Below are 15,691 nucleotides of genomic sequence, written 5' to 3'. Positions count from 1 at the left end.
ATGGATGGAAAGATGGATGGATGGATGGATGGATAGATGGATGGATGGATAGATGGATGGATGGATGGACTCACGGACTTGGATACTGCATTGGAAGAGCTCAGACTCAAGGACCAGAATGGCTGGGTTGGGGCGCCTGGGTGGCTCAGTCCTTAAGCGTCTGCCTTTGGCTCAGGTCATGATCCCAGGGTCCTGGGATCGAGCCCCGCATTGGGCTCCCTGCTCTGTGGGAAGCCTGCTTCTCCCTCTCCCACTCCCCCTGCTTGTGTTCCCTCTCTCGCTGTGTCTCTCTCTGTCAAATAAATAAAAATAAAGTCTTAAAGAATGGCTGGGGGTGCCTCTGGACAAGTCACTTAATCTCCCTGAGCCTTAGTTTCTGCATCTGAAAAATGGGATCATAAAAGGAACATCTCCCTCATGGGGCTGTTGCGGTGAATGAACAGATGACAACGGAAGATGCTCGGTGCAGTGGTGACACACAGTCTCAGAGTCCAGGTACCTGCTGGCCGTTACTACGATGCACAAAGGAGAGCGGGAAGGAGGCAGGTGAAGCGCTGCTTGAAGGAGCAATGTAGCTACTCCCTCTGTGTCTGTCCCTTCCCACTCCCAGTGCTGGGCCTGGGTCAGCTTTTGCCCCAAGGAGGGAAGGCGTAGCTGCTATAGCAAAGCCAGGCCATTTCTGCACACGTAGGAAGTCAGAGGGAGGCAGCAGAGCAGAGGGCAGCCAGAGGGATTCCGAGGAAGCCTTCCCCACCTCCCGATGCCCACCCCCCCACCCCCACTTGCAGCAAGGCAGGTGAGCTGGCCCCTAGGGGCATTTCAGGCCCCAGCACCTGAGGAGGGAGGTGCCACTAGGGAGGAAGGTGGGGTGGGGGGGAGGGTGCATACTCACCCTCACAAGTGCGGGTGTCCCCATTGAGGTGGTAGCCAGGGGGGCATGCACACTGGAAGCTGCCGAACGTGTTGCCACAGTCGCCCCCCTGACACAGCCCAGGCAGCTCCTGGCACTCATCAATGTCTGTCAGGAAGCGAGGAAGCCGTGCTTGGAAGCTAAGCCTAAGCAGAGGCCTCGGGGGACACCGACACCCTGCCTGGGCTTTCCGGGGCCCCAGAGGAGAGCCAAGCTGTTTCTTCGAGAATACCTGAGAGCTGTTGGCTATCTGGAGGGTTCAGGCCAGGGCCTATCTTGGAGGCTGCACCTAGACTCTTTTGGGCCAGTGTCACCCTGAATTCATCCCCTTTCTCTTCATTTCCTAGTCCATCCTCCCATCCATCCAAACCATCCATCTATCCATCTATCCAACCATCACATAGTTCCCCCTGGATGGAACTCTCCAATCTTATCTTCCCCTGTACATAAAAGGATGGATGGATGAGGGGCGTCTGGCTGGCTCAGTTGGTACTCAATACTCTTGATCTCGGGGACATGAGTTCAAGCCCCACTTTGGGCATAGAGCTTACTTAAAAAAAGAATGGATGCATGGACGGATGGATGGGTCACTGGATAGGTGACTACGTGGATGGATGGATGAGTATAAAAAATAGTGGATGAATAAGCAAGTGGGTCAATGACAAGATGAATGAGTGGATGAATGGATGGATGGATGGATGGATAGATGGATGGACAGATAAGTGAGTGGATGGATAAATGCATGTATGCATGGAAGACAGGAAGGGAGGGAGGGAGGGAAGAACGAATAAAGGATGGAAGATTTATGAGTGAGGAATGGATGGATGGGTAGACGACTGGATGGGGGGATGGGGGATTATGTGTGTGTGGATGGATGGAGGGAAGGAAGGATGGGTGAGTGGATGGGTGGATGGATAGATGGGTGGGTGGGGGATGGATAGATGGATGGGTGGAGGATGGGTCAATAAACCAACAGGTGGAAGAAAAGGTAGATGAAAGAAAAAACAAAAAATTCACCACACACTAAGAACAGTTTAGTCTCACAGCCTGACCTCACGGCAGGAGGATGTGGGGCCCCCACAACCGCACTTTGGTGAAGCGGCGCTGAGAGAAAGGTCAATCAGTGGGTACGTGGGTGGATGGTCTGCCAGGAACTCACCTTCCAGGATGACAGTGATGGGGTTGGGCCGGAAGCCCTCGCCCCCGGGGCACAAGGTTCTGTACTCAGCTGTAAGGGAAACAGGTTCTTCTGAGGGGCTGTGGGGAGGGGCATTTAGGCAAGGCGAGGAGGGGAGGCAGGGGAGTTGAGGTCCCCTACAAAGGGCTCCAGGATGGGGGCCCTGCATCCCTCTCCTACACCAACTATAAACCCTATATCTCAGCCTCTTGGAGCCAAGAGACCTTGGCCAATCTGGGAGGAGGGGACAGTGTGCGTGCACAAGTGTGCGTGCGCATGTGTGTGTAAATGTGTTCACATTCAACACGTGAACAGATGCACTGTGTGCTAGTAGCTGGGAGTAGAGAGGGGCAATTTCTTCTGACCTAAAACCAGACCAGTGTGACTGCAAATTTCCCCCGTTGAAAGAAAGACCCTGGACATCATAGATATACACACACACACACACACACACACACACACCCCTGAATAGGTGGACAGGTGTGTGAACCTGAGGCCTTTGCACATGCTATTCCCACTGCATTGCACACCCTTCCCCCCGCTCTACTTGGAAAACTCCTGCTCATCCTTCCAAACCTCATTTAAGCCCCTTGTCCTGGGAAGACTTCCCTTACCCTCTTCCTCTCCACGGCCATCACTGAGCCTCAAGCAAACCCTTAGAATCGCTCTACTCCCACAGCCCAGGGACCACCGGTTTATGGGTGTGAGGCAGTGTGTAGGGCTGTGGTTCATCCTTCTCTGGGTCCCCAGCCCCTTGCGCAGCGCACAGAGGAACTCTCGGTGTTTGCTGCCTGACTGAGGAAGCAAGTGAATAGAAACACACAGAGAATTTGCCAGACGGGACGGCAGAAAGAGACCTCGAGAGAGGCACAGCCGATGAACTACCAAGAATGTGCTCTGTGACCCAGGGCAGCCCCTCTCCCTCTCTGGTTCTCAGGGTCCCTCCCGTAGCAAAGACGACCCCGTGAGTCCTGGAGCGTGCTCGCCTGTGTCCCCCCACCGCGGGACTCACTGGTGTTGGCCATCGGGCACGGTTCACAGGGGTTGCCCCAGGCCCGTCCCAGGGAGCAACAGCAGGATGCGCGGGTGATGCCAACCCCGATCTCCACAGTGCAGGAAATGCCACCGTCCCCTCGGTCATGCGTGTCCAGGAAGCAGTTCCCGACCCGGGTGTCTGAACAGGTGGAAAGGGGCAGTTAGCAAGTGGTACGCCCCACTCACCTACCACGGGCGCCCCAGTGGGAGCCGAGGCTTACTCACCCACACAGCCCACGCCGCTGGGGTTCAGCTCAAAATCCTGGGGGCAGCTGCAGAGGTAGCTTCCGGGGGTGTTGATACACAGGCCATTGATGCAGTTCACGGGGTCTGCGCACTCATTGACATCTGCGGAGTGGGGGGGGTGCCGTCAGCAGGGAGCCCTCCCTTGACCCCCTTCCCTCCCACCTTCCTCCTGGGAAGCTGAAACCCTCAATGTCGGATGTGGGGCTGTGGGGCGAGGCCATGTCCTCCCCTGGGAAGAAAGCCCGAGGGGACAGCAGCCTGTAGGGGCTGCCCTGCCCAGTCCAACCCCATCTCCTCCCGGCTCTGTTCCACTTGGCACAGAGGTTTGCCCCTTGAAAGTTCCCTGTGTCCTGGCTTCCACGCAGCTATCGTACAAAGCCGACACTTGGAACATGCTTTCAAACCAGGGGTTGGCAGACTCTTATCTGTGGGCCAAATCCGGCCCCCTGCCTGTTTGTGTAAATAAAGTTTTACTGGCACACACCCACGCCCACTCATTTACATACTGCCTGTGTCTGCTTCCAGGCTACAAGGCACCTGAGTAGCTGTGACAGAGACTGTATGGCTGGAAAGCCATACATTTCCTATCTGGTCCCTTACTGGAAGAGCCCGCTGACCCCCGTTTTAGGCACATAAGTAGGTGACCATTTTGACAACTGTAGTGGAGGGAGCACACCTTTGTTCATTCACTGCATTTATTCAGGCGATGATAGATGACAGGTTGATGGGAACAGGGATCAGTGGGGGAGCTGCTAGGGACGGGGGGTCAGACAAGCCCCCCCAGAACAGGACATTGGAGAAGAGGTCTGAGGGCAGGGAGGCGGGGAGCCCGGCACCCTCCCCACCCACAGCCTGGCTGACCCCATACCCGTGCAGTTGACCCCACCACGGTCCAGCTCGTAGCCCCCACTACAGACACAGCGGAACATTCCGGGCAGGTTCTCGCAGCTCCCGAACACGCAGAGGTTCCCGAGGACACACTCGTCCACATCTGTGGGGACCCCAGGTCAGCCCGCCTCGCCCGGCAGCCTGCTCCTGGTGCATTCCCCAGCCCGGCAGCCCCAGGCCTCACCCCGGCAGGCGCGGTGGTCCTCCGTGGGGCCGAAGCCCATCTCACACTCACAGCGGTACCCGCCGGGGGCATTGAGGCACTGCCCGTTCTCGCAGAGGTCCACGTCCTCGGCACATTCGTCCCTGTCTGCGGGACCCCGAGAGGCAGAGGGCTGGGGGCCAGCTGGCCAGGACTCATGCAGGGTGGGCAGGGGGCCCCATCAAACCCTTCGTGGTCACCCAGGGTTCCAGGGACTCAGGGAGACAGGGGACCTGGTGACCCGGGCCCCGGGTGGAGGGTCCCGGGAAGTAAGCCAGTGTTCCTGCTCCCCACATCCCGAAGGCTCCGTGCATCCAGAGTCCAGGGCAGAAGACCGCCCCCAGTGACGCTGGGCCTGGCCTGCGGCCCCACGGGCTGAAGGCGCATCCTCTCCAGCACCCCAGCGTGTGGTGTGGGCGGTGGATCGGGGTGAGTCGGGAAGCCCACTGACCACTGTGACCCCCTCGGAATCCAGCCCCCATGGCTGTCCCTCTCGGGACCCCCCCCACCCTCACCTTCACAGGAGAAGCCGTCCCCGGTGAAGCCGAGGCGGCAGACGCAGCGGTAGGAACCGGGAGCGTTCAAACAGTCAGCTCTCAGGCTGCACCAATGCTCTGGGAAGGCACACTCATCCAGGTCTGCACGACACGGAGCCCGGAGCCCCCGAAGTGTGTGCATTGGGGGGCTGCAGGGAGGCAGACCCTCCGATCTCAGCCCTGACCGGCCCCCACAGACACCCCTGGGCCCGGCCACCCCCGCCCGGTCCCCCACCTGCCCCCAACCTACCTCCACTGCTCTGCCCAGACTGCCTGCCCCTGGGGCACTCACCGTGACATGCGAAGCCATCCCCCACCCAGCCTGGCTGGCACCTGCAGCTGAAACTCCCAGGGACGTTGAGGCAGGAAGCGTGACTGTCACAGCTGTGTCCCCCAAGCTCACACTCGTCCACATCTGCGAGGAGAGGAACCCGGTCGCAGGAGGGTCAGGACCAGGAGAGGGAAGGAGGACACAGCACCCCCACAAGGCCCGGGCCTCGTAGAGATAGGGCCTCGGGTGCAGAGCGCGGAGAGAGTGCAGCAGCAGGGAAGAAGCAAGGACCCTCCTGGGGGAGGGCTGGCCCAGAGAGCCCCCTCCCCACTCCAGGAGCTTCCACCTTCACCCAGAGCCCAGGAGAAAAACCCCAAAACCCAAAAGGCACGACTCCCCGCAGCCCTCTGCAGTGGTCTGAAATTGCAGCTGGAGAGACTTAGGGTAGACCTTAAGAGTAACCATCCTAACACAGATGTCCTTGCTCTAAAGCAGGATTTCTTCTAAACCAGAGTTTCCGATCCTCAGCCAAGTCTGAAGTCGGCTTCACCCTTATCACCTCTGCAACGTTCTTCCACCACCTACGTGAGCTACTGGTTACTGAACGTTTCTTTACATACTTGCGCTGTTACTGTTGCAATGTATTTTAAAAGCTAATTTTGCATCAACAACAGTCTCTAAAGTCATGGACTTGATGCTGCTTTGTGACGTGGGATTCTAACACACATTCAAATAACCACATAACTGTATTTTTGTGTCCTCCAAAAAGGTATGTTCAAATCCTAATTCCTGGAACCTGTGAACCAGACCTTACTGGGAAATGTAACCAAGTTAGGATGGGGTCATCCTGGACTGGGGTGGCCTTAATCCAATGACTGACATCCTTATAAGAGGGAAATTTGGACGCAGGCACAGACAGAACCGACGTGAAAACAGGGAGACAGAGTGGAGTGACACATTTATGAGCCGAGAAACATTGAGGACTGGCGACCACTGCCAGAAGGGGGCAGAGGCACGGGACAGATCCACCCCCCCAGACCCCCAGGAAGGAGCCAAGCCTGCCCACACGCTGACTGCAGATTTCTGGCCTCCAGAACCGTTCTTGAGAGAGAATACACTTCTGTGTGTGTGAGCCACCAGGCTGGGAGAAATTTGTTACTACGGCCCTAGGCACCTAAACCGATGACTACGGAACTGCTGAAATGTTCGCCCCCGTATCACTCAAAGTCATCAGGTTGGCTTCTTTGGGGACACTGCCGGGGATACCTGGGGCTGCAGAGCTATGTGCCAAGGGGAGCCCTGGGGGTGCCTGGCCGGGTCTGGTTCCCGCTTTAACCCAAGACCGCACCCGTGGGAATCTGGAAGAATGAGGTCTGGCTGGGCTCAGCCCCGAGGGGTGGGGCAGACTGCAGGACCCCTGACTGCCAGCTCACCGGAGCAGCCCGTGGCCCCCTTCCTGATGACGTAACCCGGGCGGCAGTGGCAGACAAAGGAACCTTTTGTGTTCTCACAGTGCCCGTGGAGGCAAATGTGGGGGCTCAGGTCACACTCGTTCACGTCTGTGGGAAGACGAGAGAGGAAGCAGGTGAGGGTGGAGGGGGTGCGCGAGCGTGGCTGAGTGCCCTGCCACATGAGGACCCCCCCCCCACGCTGAGGCTCTGCCGGCCCATCTCCAGGATCGGGGAGCTCCCTCTGGTTCCACCGCTGGGCAACCAGGAGGTCCTGTCGACATGTGACAGAGCGTGTTCTGTGGTACATATCGGGCATGTGTTCCCAAAAGGATTTTGTGGCCGAATACATTTAGAGCACACAGAGCTAAGTGAAGGCCTTGTCCGAGGCTTTATGCCAACGTGGATCTGCAGGAAGGGCAGGGAGCAGTAAAAGCATCCCGGTTTGATTTGATCCAAGGTGCTGCAGTACTCCCTAAGGCTCCCTGCGATCGGGACCCTAAGCTGCACTGGGCGGGACTTGTCTTCTTCGGGGCGGGGGGGGGGTTACACTTCTCCTGCCTGCAACTTCCCCACTCGGGCCCTAGCCCTGCCTTGAGGGGGCGGGCACCTGCTCCCCGGGCCCTGGGACGCCCCACAGCCAGGACGGGACGGTGACCACGGCCTCAGCAGACCGAGGTCCCCAAGCAGGGCTCAGGAAACCGTTCAGAGCGCCTTTCCCATTTTGCTCACCCTGTTACGCATAAAGCACCTCGGTGTGCAGGTATCTTAAAATGCAGCCCTGGGAGCGGGGTGTGAAGCTGTGTGCGTACCAGGTACACAGGGAGTGGTCGGCGGACGTGCTCAAAGTGCAAGGTTCGGGGCATCTGCTGCTCTGAATCAGACCCCACAGGCCCTGGCGCGTGGCAGTCGGCTGAGGGCACCAGCGCCTGCTGCAAAGCCTGTCCCCCCTCCCTGCATGCGACAGGGAAGTGGCCTGGTGTCTGTCTGGCCCGTGTGCTTCCCTGTGCGTGAGCCCAGATGCTGTCTCCTGCACCCCCCAGTCCCGGCTCCTCACCAACGCACGTCCTCCCGTCCAGTGTGGCCATGAAGCCGTCATAGCATAAGCAGTGGTGGTCCCCTGGCATGTTGGCACACTGGCCCCCGTCGCAGATGTCCGGGTTCTCCGCACACTCATCCACGTCTGGGGGAGCAGGGGGGGTGCTGGGCTGTAAGCAGGCAGGGACAGAGGGGGAGCCCCAGAGACCCTGCCACAGGGTCAGTGGCCTGTCCCCGGTCTGGCTGGCTTCACCCGGGCCGGGCTCGGTCGGTTCCCCCATGCCACACACCTGCACACGCCCTCCCGTCGGGCATCAGTGAGTAGCCACGGCCGCAACCACAGTGGTAGCTGCCCTCCGTGTTCGTGCAGTGCACGTCACAGCCACCATTCCCGGCATGGCATTCGTTTATGTCTGCGGGAGGCAGGGCAGAGGTGGAGGGGCAGGGCCAGGGGGTGGGGCCAAGCATGGGGCTGACGGCGGCGGGGAAGGACTGGTGATGGGGCTGGGGCGGCCGGCGGGGGCTGGGGGCCCCCCCCGGGTGGGGCAGGTGGGCCTGGTCTCACCCATGCAGCCCTGGTGGTCAGGCGTGCTCTGGAAGCCAGCGTGGCAGGAGCACTGGAAGGTCCCAATGACGTTGACACAGTGGCCGTGGGGACACAGGCCGTCACTCAGGGAACACTCGTCGACATCTGCGGGGGGAGCATGTGGCTGGTGGGGGCTGGGTGTGAGCGGATGGCCGACTGGGACCCTTCTGCCATCGACGTGTTCCCGAGACATACACGCACAAACACATCTTTGCATGGACACACTCTTCCTGGACAGACACACACCCACACTCAAATACACACTCACATCCCTTTGCCTGCTCACAAGACTCACAAACACACCCGATATGCACACACTCACCCTCAGCAGATGCACATCCACACGCAGACTCACGCACCCATGTGCACGTTCATGTAGGCTCACACACACCCTCACACCCACTCACGTGCAAACACAATCGTCCTCAGTAGACACACACACACACAGATTCACACCACGTGCACTCATACGGACTCACAAACACACCTCTCACCCATACTTGCCTTTGTGTGAACACACACCCAGAGGCACACTCACACAGACCCACACACAAACACACCCTCGGACCCCTGCACCTGCAAACACCCTCACCCATGAGCAAATACACATGCACGCTTAGACACGCACGCTCTCTCTCGCAAGCTCATGTGGACTCACACACACCCACTCACACACTCACTCTTGTGTAGGCACAGATACACACCTACACCCTGACACACGCATGCTCTCTGGTCTTGTGCGTGCAACCTCGCACACGCACCGATGTACACTGACACATGCGCGCACACTCACATGCAGGTCCCTCGTCAGACGTGCACAGACACACATTTGCACTACTACACGCACAGCACCAACGCAGGTGGCACGCTCACCCTCACAGGCGGTGCCCTGGGCCGTCTGCGCATGTCCAGGGGGGCACTGACACGTGTAACTCCCCTCCGTGTTGGTGCAGGTACCGCCCCGGCACAGCAGCGGGTCCCGCACACACTCGTCCACGTCTGGGCATGTGGAAGAGAGAGCAGCTGGGAAGATGCGGGCGGGGCCGGTGTGCTGTGGCTCGTGGAAGCTTCTCCCTGCAGTCCCCGGCCCCGTCACCCTGGCGCTGCCCAGGAGAGCCTGGAGGCTTGGGGCTCAGTTGACCCAGCAGAGACTGAGCTGAGGAGCAGGGACAAGTCAGCCCAAGAAGGAAGCTGGGATTCTCAGGAGGGTCAGGGCCACGAGGCTGACAGTCCTGGAGTTACTGAAGGAGCCCCTGAGAAGCCACCCTGTAGGACACAGGGGGAAGGCAAGGTCCAGTCTCCAGGCATCGGTGTGGGGAGCAGGCTGTTGCACCACCCTCCTCAAGCTCCAGTCTCGTGTACCTCTTTCCACCCCTCTGGCCCACCCCAGGGCCTTTGCACCTGCTGTTCTCCCTTCAGGCTGATATTCCAACCCCTCTTCACCACATTCAGTCCCACTCTCTCAGCCACAACGCCAAGCCCCCCAGAACAGGACATCCCTGGCGACCACACCCCACCCCACCACGTGGCCCTCTCAGGTGCTTCTCACAGTGGCCGTTTTGCATGTCTCTGGGAATTCATTTTATTAACAGGTGTCTCCCCATCAGGTCATGAGCTCTGAGAAACTGGCTGTCTGCTACTGACCTCTTGGTGGTTCATAAAATGTTCACTGAGTGAATAAAAAAGGGAAGGAAGGAAGGAAGGAAGGAAGGAAGGAGGGAGGGAAGAGCGCTCCTCTCTCTAGGGCCCTTCTCCTCTTCTCACACGACACCTGCCCTGGGAGAACTCACCCAGATCTCGGTCCCTAGGCCTCAATTCTGCGTGACAGACCCGCTGGTCGGCTGCCTTTGGGGAGGCCACCGCGCGGCACCCAGATTCACTGGGTCTCAGCTGGGTCTCAGCTTCTCCCCACACCTGTTCTTCCCACCTCATCCATCACACAACGTCCCCACCACCCCTCCCCTCAGCCCCAACACCCGCCAGGCATCGCCCTGCCCAGGGCCACCCTGCACAACGGTCCCGTGGCCACCTACCCACGCAGTTCTTCATCAGCATGAAGCCACTGTCGTAGCCACGGAAACACTCGCACTCAAAGCTGCCCGGGGTGTTGACACAGGTGCCCTGGCCACAGAGGTCAGGGGAGATGTGGCACTCGTCAATGTCTGCGGAGAAAGGGGCAGGGGACCGGCCTCCACATCTGTAGACAGCGGGGGCTGCGTGGGACCCTGAGCTGCCGGAATGAGCCCTGGGGGGGGGAGCGGGGCGGCACACACCAGCCAACAGCAGGGAATTTCCTCCCTGGAGGTCCCCTCTGTCAGCGCCTCCTTTTACTGGGGTCCCTAAGGGCCAGAGAGGGCAGCCTGCCCTGGGTCACACCGCCGGCTAGCAGGCAGGACAAGAGGTGCCCAAAGAAGACGGGTCTTGACTCCACATGTGCTTTGAAGCCCCCATTCCCACAGGTGTCCCCCCCGGAGGCCGAGGTGGGTCCGTACCTGTGCAGTTCCTTCCCTGAGCATCCAGGGCGAAGCCCCCCGCACAGGAGCAGTGGAAGCTGCCCACAGTGTTCCTGCAGGTGCCGTGCACACAGAGGCCGGGGAACGCCTTGCACTCATTCACATCTGTGGTCAGGAGCATAACGTGTGGCCGGTCAAACACCTCCAGTGTCCCTGGGTTTGCTCCCGAGACGTCACGGCTCTCCCTGCGGACACTCTGCGCTCTCCCCAGCGCACTTCCCACCTCCAGGCCTGCGCTTCTGCTGTGCCCTCTCCCCGCCCTGCAGGCTCCCAGTGTCCCCACACACCTCTATAGAAGGGCTGGCCTGACAGCAAGTCCCAGCTGGCGAAGCCCGGCCCCCGGGGACACAGGCTGGCAAATGCCGGGGACGCGCGCTCTGGGCACTCCTCGCACGCAGCCCCCCAGGCGGCCCCCACGGAGCAGCAACAGATGTCCATCTGGTACTTGCCGGGCAGGGCGACCCCACACTCGTCCTCGTCCCAACGCAGGAAACACGGCTCCAGGCGCATGTCTACACAGAGGGACAGTCACCAGGTTTCCCCCCCACCCCGGCCACGCCGCGCCTGCTGCCACATGGGCAATTCAGTCTTCCTCAGCAGCATCTGTCTGACACGCCCTCCCCAGTAGGAAGAGTGCAGGGGGAGTGACTTCTTCCTGCTGACCCTCGGTGTCATCCAGCGGTGACATTTTAACGGCAATAACTTGTCCTGCTAAGGGGCTTGCTATGTGCTGGGCGCCGTCCTCAGCTCCTCAACCCATTTAATCTTCAAAATAACACCAAGATGAACCTCTTATGGTCACGTCCATTTTACAGGCAAGAAAACCGAGGCACAGAAGGGTTAGGTGGCTTGCCCGAGGCCACACAGTTAGCAAAAGGCAGAGCTGCGTTCACACCAGGCCATCTGGCTCCAGACCGTGTGCTTAATCTGTAAGACTCCCTCAGAACAACCTGACAGCAGATAAGCCTCCCTCGAGACCAGACACAAGGGTCTAAGACAGGGGCCACTGACTACAGCCCGGGGGTGGCCGCCTGTCTTTATAAATAAAGTTTTATGGACACACAGCCATATCACCTTACTTTCGTATTGTCTGTGGCTGTTTTTGTGTTACACGATAGAGCTCAGTAGCTGCAACAGAGATTTGTGTGGCCCGAAAGCCAAAAATACTAACCCTGGCCCTTTGCAGTAAAAGTTTGCTGACTGCTGGTCTAGGACAATTTCTCTCTCTTTACAAAAGGAACACACATTTAGGCGGGTCGATGTGAAGATGAGACCCTGTTCTAGAACCTCAAGAACCTCTGGGAGCCCTGTGACACACACAGGGATCCTCCCCTGTACCCAGTGCCCTGGTTCGGGCTAATGGTCCCATCTGAGAGGACGGGGCTGCAGTCGGAGCCTCCCCGTTCACCTGGCCCTGAATTTGGCACATGGGGCCTGAGATGCAATGGCTTTTTTCTCTTTACTCGGTTACTTCCTTTCCTTGGTTACATTTTGGGGCTAGGGGTGGGAGACCCACTGCACGCCTAAAACTTGGTTCAGAAAGTAAGCAACGTTGAAAAGGAACCTACAAGAAGGCTCCTAGCTAACTGCAGGAGGAAACTGGACGGCAGACAGAGCCCCGTCTGCTGCCTGAGATACGCTTTTGGCCAAGAAATGTCTGCTTCAAGATGTTGACCAAGAAACCCTCACCGAGGAGGAAAACATCTCCGATCTCTGAGCCTGAGGGGGAGCCATTCAGAGGGAGCGTTTGAGCCCCGGATGCTGAGGGAGATTCCAGGCATGCTAAGGGTGCCTGGTGAGCAGATCCACCCTGAGTCAATACTCTTTGGTAACGAGAAAGAATAAATAAAAGTTGCAGATGCTATTTCACAAGATCTTACCATGTGCACTGAGCCTCGTTAAAGGGCAGGGAAGTGAAAGGGTGAACCCCGAAAATAAACAAGGCCCTCTTTTGAGACATGTCAGCAAGAGATGAGCAGGGAGCAGAGGGTCCTGGAGGTCTCGCCAAATCCCTTCTGTCCCCAGGAGGGGTCTCCAGGCACTGGGGTGGGGACAAGGGACAGAGGGCAGGGGGCCCCGCACGGACTCACCCACGCACAGCCGGCCCGTGGTGTCCAGTGTCAAGCCGTCGGGGCACACGCAGCGGAAGGAGCCAGCAGTGTTGAAGCAGTGCCCATTGGGACAGACCCCGGGGAAGACCTCGCACTCGTTCACATCTGGGCAGGGACAGAAAAGGAGGAGGGGCAAGGGCTGGAGCTGCTTCCCTGGGGGCTCAGGACTCCCAGGGTGTCCTTGGGGAGGTGGGAAGGAACAGAGCCAGCCTCGGGGCCTGGGGAATCTCGGGGGAAGACCTGGGAACCGAGGAGGGAGAATCTCTGTCTCGGTCTCAAAAGACTTCAGGAGCCCAGGCATCCCCCACGACGTGCAGCTGTCCGTGTGCAACTCAGGGGGAGGCGTGAACTACAGAGGGGCAGGGAGTTACCTTCACAGGTGAGCCCCGTCATGCGGGCAAAGCCACGGGCACAGGCAGGGTCTGCGGTTGGGAGAACCAGAGTGGGGACAGGAGTCACTCTCTCCATCCAGAGCCCGGTTCTCTCAATAGGCACCCAGGCAACCACGGTGGCCATGCCTGGCTGGTCCCCAAGAGCTCCCGTGGCGGGGGGGGTTCCCAGGGCATTACCGGGCTCACAGCGTTCGCAGGGGCTCCCCCAGGCAGCGCCCAGGGTAGCACAGCACTCGGACCGCAGGGGGGCTCCGCGCAGGTTCGCTTCACAGCGGCCCTCCTGCACCTTGAGCCAGCAGGTGCCCTTGGTGCTATCTGCGGGGGAGGGGGTGACCCAGTTCACCCGCCAGCCGACCCACAGAGACCCAGCCTTCCCCAGGGTGGGATGCAGGGCTGGGCAGCAGGGTCCCTGCTACTCCATGGGACTTGGGGCCCTCTCACCAAGGCACATGGTGCCGGAGGGCCCCAGCCGGCTGCCAGGGGCGCATTCGCAGGCATAGGAACCGGCCAGGTTCCGGCACGCGCCATTGACACAGGGGTTGGACAGGCACTCGTTGATGTCTGCAAGGACAGCCCCCCACTGGGTCCTGAGCTGTGGGAGGGGGAGCCCCAGCTGACCAGGGCCCCCCTCCTCCCCAGTGGCTGCCAGGGTCCAGTGGCATAGGATGCACACCAGGCACATGGATGTCCATGCGTGTCCTTGACCAGACAAGGCACACGCATGCAGGCAGGCTGCCCACGTGTGCTTGCACTGAGTTGCATTGGACGCCCATCAAGCGCGCTGACATGCAGGATCCTGTGAGCACACACCCATGACCGATGTGGAGGGACAGACACAGTGTGGAACAGAGACCTTCAAGGGGGTCTTGGCACACGAGAGGATGAGAGTGAGAGGCAGGAAGAAAGCCCAGAGAAGACAAGGGCTGGATGTGACCGGGGAACAGGTAGATGCAGCGGCTGAATGGAATGGGGTCTGGGGAGGGACACGTGGGGGACAGAAGTTACTCAGGAGTAGGGAGAGGTGGGTGTGGTGACTGGTGCGGTGGAGAGCTTTGGTGGTCAGGGGAGGGAGAGGACTCAAAAGGCCCCCGGGGGGAGGTAGAGTCATGCAGAGGGAGCAAGGGGGCGTGAGTGCTGGGGAACAAGTACCTTGCTGCAAAGTGTGTGCCTGCCTGAACACGTGTGTGTGCGTGCACAAGGGCACGGGTGTGTGAACACACATCTGAGTGTGAGCCTAAGTGCGAAAGCGTGAGAATGTGGGCACACACATTTCTTTGAGAGCGTGCATGACTGTGTAGGCATGTCTACGAGGGTGACTGTGGGTATAGCTGTGTTTTGAGTCAGTACCAATACGCGTAACTGAGTGTCTGGTTGTATGCACACACGTGTGATTGTGTGAATGTCTGAATGCATGCATAAGTGTGCGACTGTGTGTGGCTGTGAGTACAAGTGGGTAAAGTGTAGCAATAAGTGGATGTGTGAATGTGGGTGTATGTGCGTTTGAGTGCACACACCCATGCGTGTGTATGACTGTGTGAGACCAAGTGTGACTATGCCTGGGAGTGTGATGGTGTGGATGTGAGTGTGAATGAGTAGACATGCATCTTTCAGCATGTGTCTGTGTGTACGCACCACACGCAGCCTTGTGCAAGTGTGTGAGTATACATACGCCTGTGGGCACCCGGCACACGCAGTGCGGAAGGGGGTGTGAGCGCCCGGGGGCGTGCCTGTGTGCGCACGCCCAGCATGCACGTGTCTGAGAGCGCGTGCGCGTACACAGGGTGCAGCGTAAGCGCTGGAACGCGTGTGCGCCTGCGTGGGTACACACCGCACGGGTGTCTGTGTGCGCGTGCGCCGCGGGCAGCGCGCCGGGAGCCGGTACCTTCGCAGGTCTCCGTGTCCTGCCGGAAGCCGAAGCCCTGGGCGCAGGAGCAGCTGTAGCTGCCGGGGCTGTTCCGGCACCAGCCGTTGCCACACAGGAGGCTGTTGCGAGCGCACTCGTCCACGTCTACAAGGCGGGGGGGGGGGAGAGCACGGTGAGGGGTGTGCAGCGGGGGCGGCCCCGCCCCTGCCCGCGTCCCGCGGGGCGCGCTCACCCACGCACTCCTTGCCGGCCGCGCCCGCCTCGTAGCCCGGGCTGCACACGCAGCGGTAGCTGCCGCGCAGGTTCTCACACGCGCCGTGGGTGCAGACGTCGGGGTCCAGGGCGCACTCGTTGATGTCTGCGGCAGGAAGAGGGCGGAGCAGCTGCCGGGCTCACAAGAGTCTCCAGAAACCAGCCCCCACCAAACTGGGACCAGAGCCGGGCCCCATTTCCCTCTAAACCCGCAGTTTCCCG

At 59.6% G+C, this 15,691-nt stretch overlaps 1 protein-coding gene across 1 annotated transcript in view; it reads right to left on the bottom strand.

Annotated features, from left to right (window-relative positions):
• FBN3 (fibrillin 3) overlaps window positions 1-15,691 on the bottom strand; it is a 54,428-nt gene that overhangs the window by 27,328 nt on the left and 11,409 nt on the right. Inside the window, exons 16-37 of the mRNA XM_081810817.1 lie at window positions 15,450-15,575; window positions 15,236-15,361; window positions 13,795-13,914; window positions 13,531-13,668; window positions 13,333-13,383; window positions 12,941-13,066; window positions 11,138-11,362; window positions 10,830-10,955; window positions 10,371-10,499; window positions 9,211-9,336; window positions 8,317-8,442; window positions 8,042-8,164; window positions 7,771-7,896; window positions 6,699-6,824; window positions 5,287-5,409; window positions 4,974-5,096; window positions 4,441-4,566; window positions 4,237-4,359; window positions 3,348-3,470; window positions 3,100-3,261; window positions 2,070-2,138; window positions 893-1,018 (exon numbers count right to left, since the gene is read on the bottom strand). Coding sequence (XP_081666943.1) covers window positions 893-1,018; window positions 2,070-2,138; window positions 3,100-3,261; window positions 3,348-3,470; window positions 4,237-4,359; window positions 4,441-4,566; window positions 4,974-5,096; window positions 5,287-5,409; window positions 6,699-6,824; window positions 7,771-7,896; window positions 8,042-8,164; window positions 8,317-8,442; window positions 9,211-9,336; window positions 10,371-10,499; window positions 10,830-10,955; window positions 11,138-11,362; window positions 12,941-13,066; window positions 13,333-13,383; window positions 13,531-13,668; window positions 13,795-13,914; window positions 15,236-15,361; window positions 15,450-15,575 — 2,769 coding nt within the window. The remainder of the gene's footprint in view (window positions 1-892; window positions 1,019-2,069; window positions 2,139-3,099; window positions 3,262-3,347; window positions 3,471-4,236; window positions 4,360-4,440; window positions 4,567-4,973; window positions 5,097-5,286; window positions 5,410-6,698; window positions 6,825-7,770; window positions 7,897-8,041; window positions 8,165-8,316; window positions 8,443-9,210; window positions 9,337-10,370; window positions 10,500-10,829; window positions 10,956-11,137; window positions 11,363-12,940; window positions 13,067-13,332; window positions 13,384-13,530; window positions 13,669-13,794; window positions 13,915-15,235; window positions 15,362-15,449; window positions 15,576-15,691) is intronic.

The sequence above is a fragment of the Leptonychotes weddellii genome, chromosome 1 (genome assembly GCF_054177405.1).
Source record: "Leptonychotes weddellii isolate Sample4059 chromosome 1, ASM5417740v2, whole genome shotgun sequence".
Lineage (NCBI taxonomy): Eukaryota > Metazoa > Chordata > Mammalia > Carnivora > Phocidae > Leptonychotes > Leptonychotes weddellii.
Note: the sequence above shows the minus strand (reverse complement) of the source record. Positions and strands in the feature narration are given on the sequence as shown.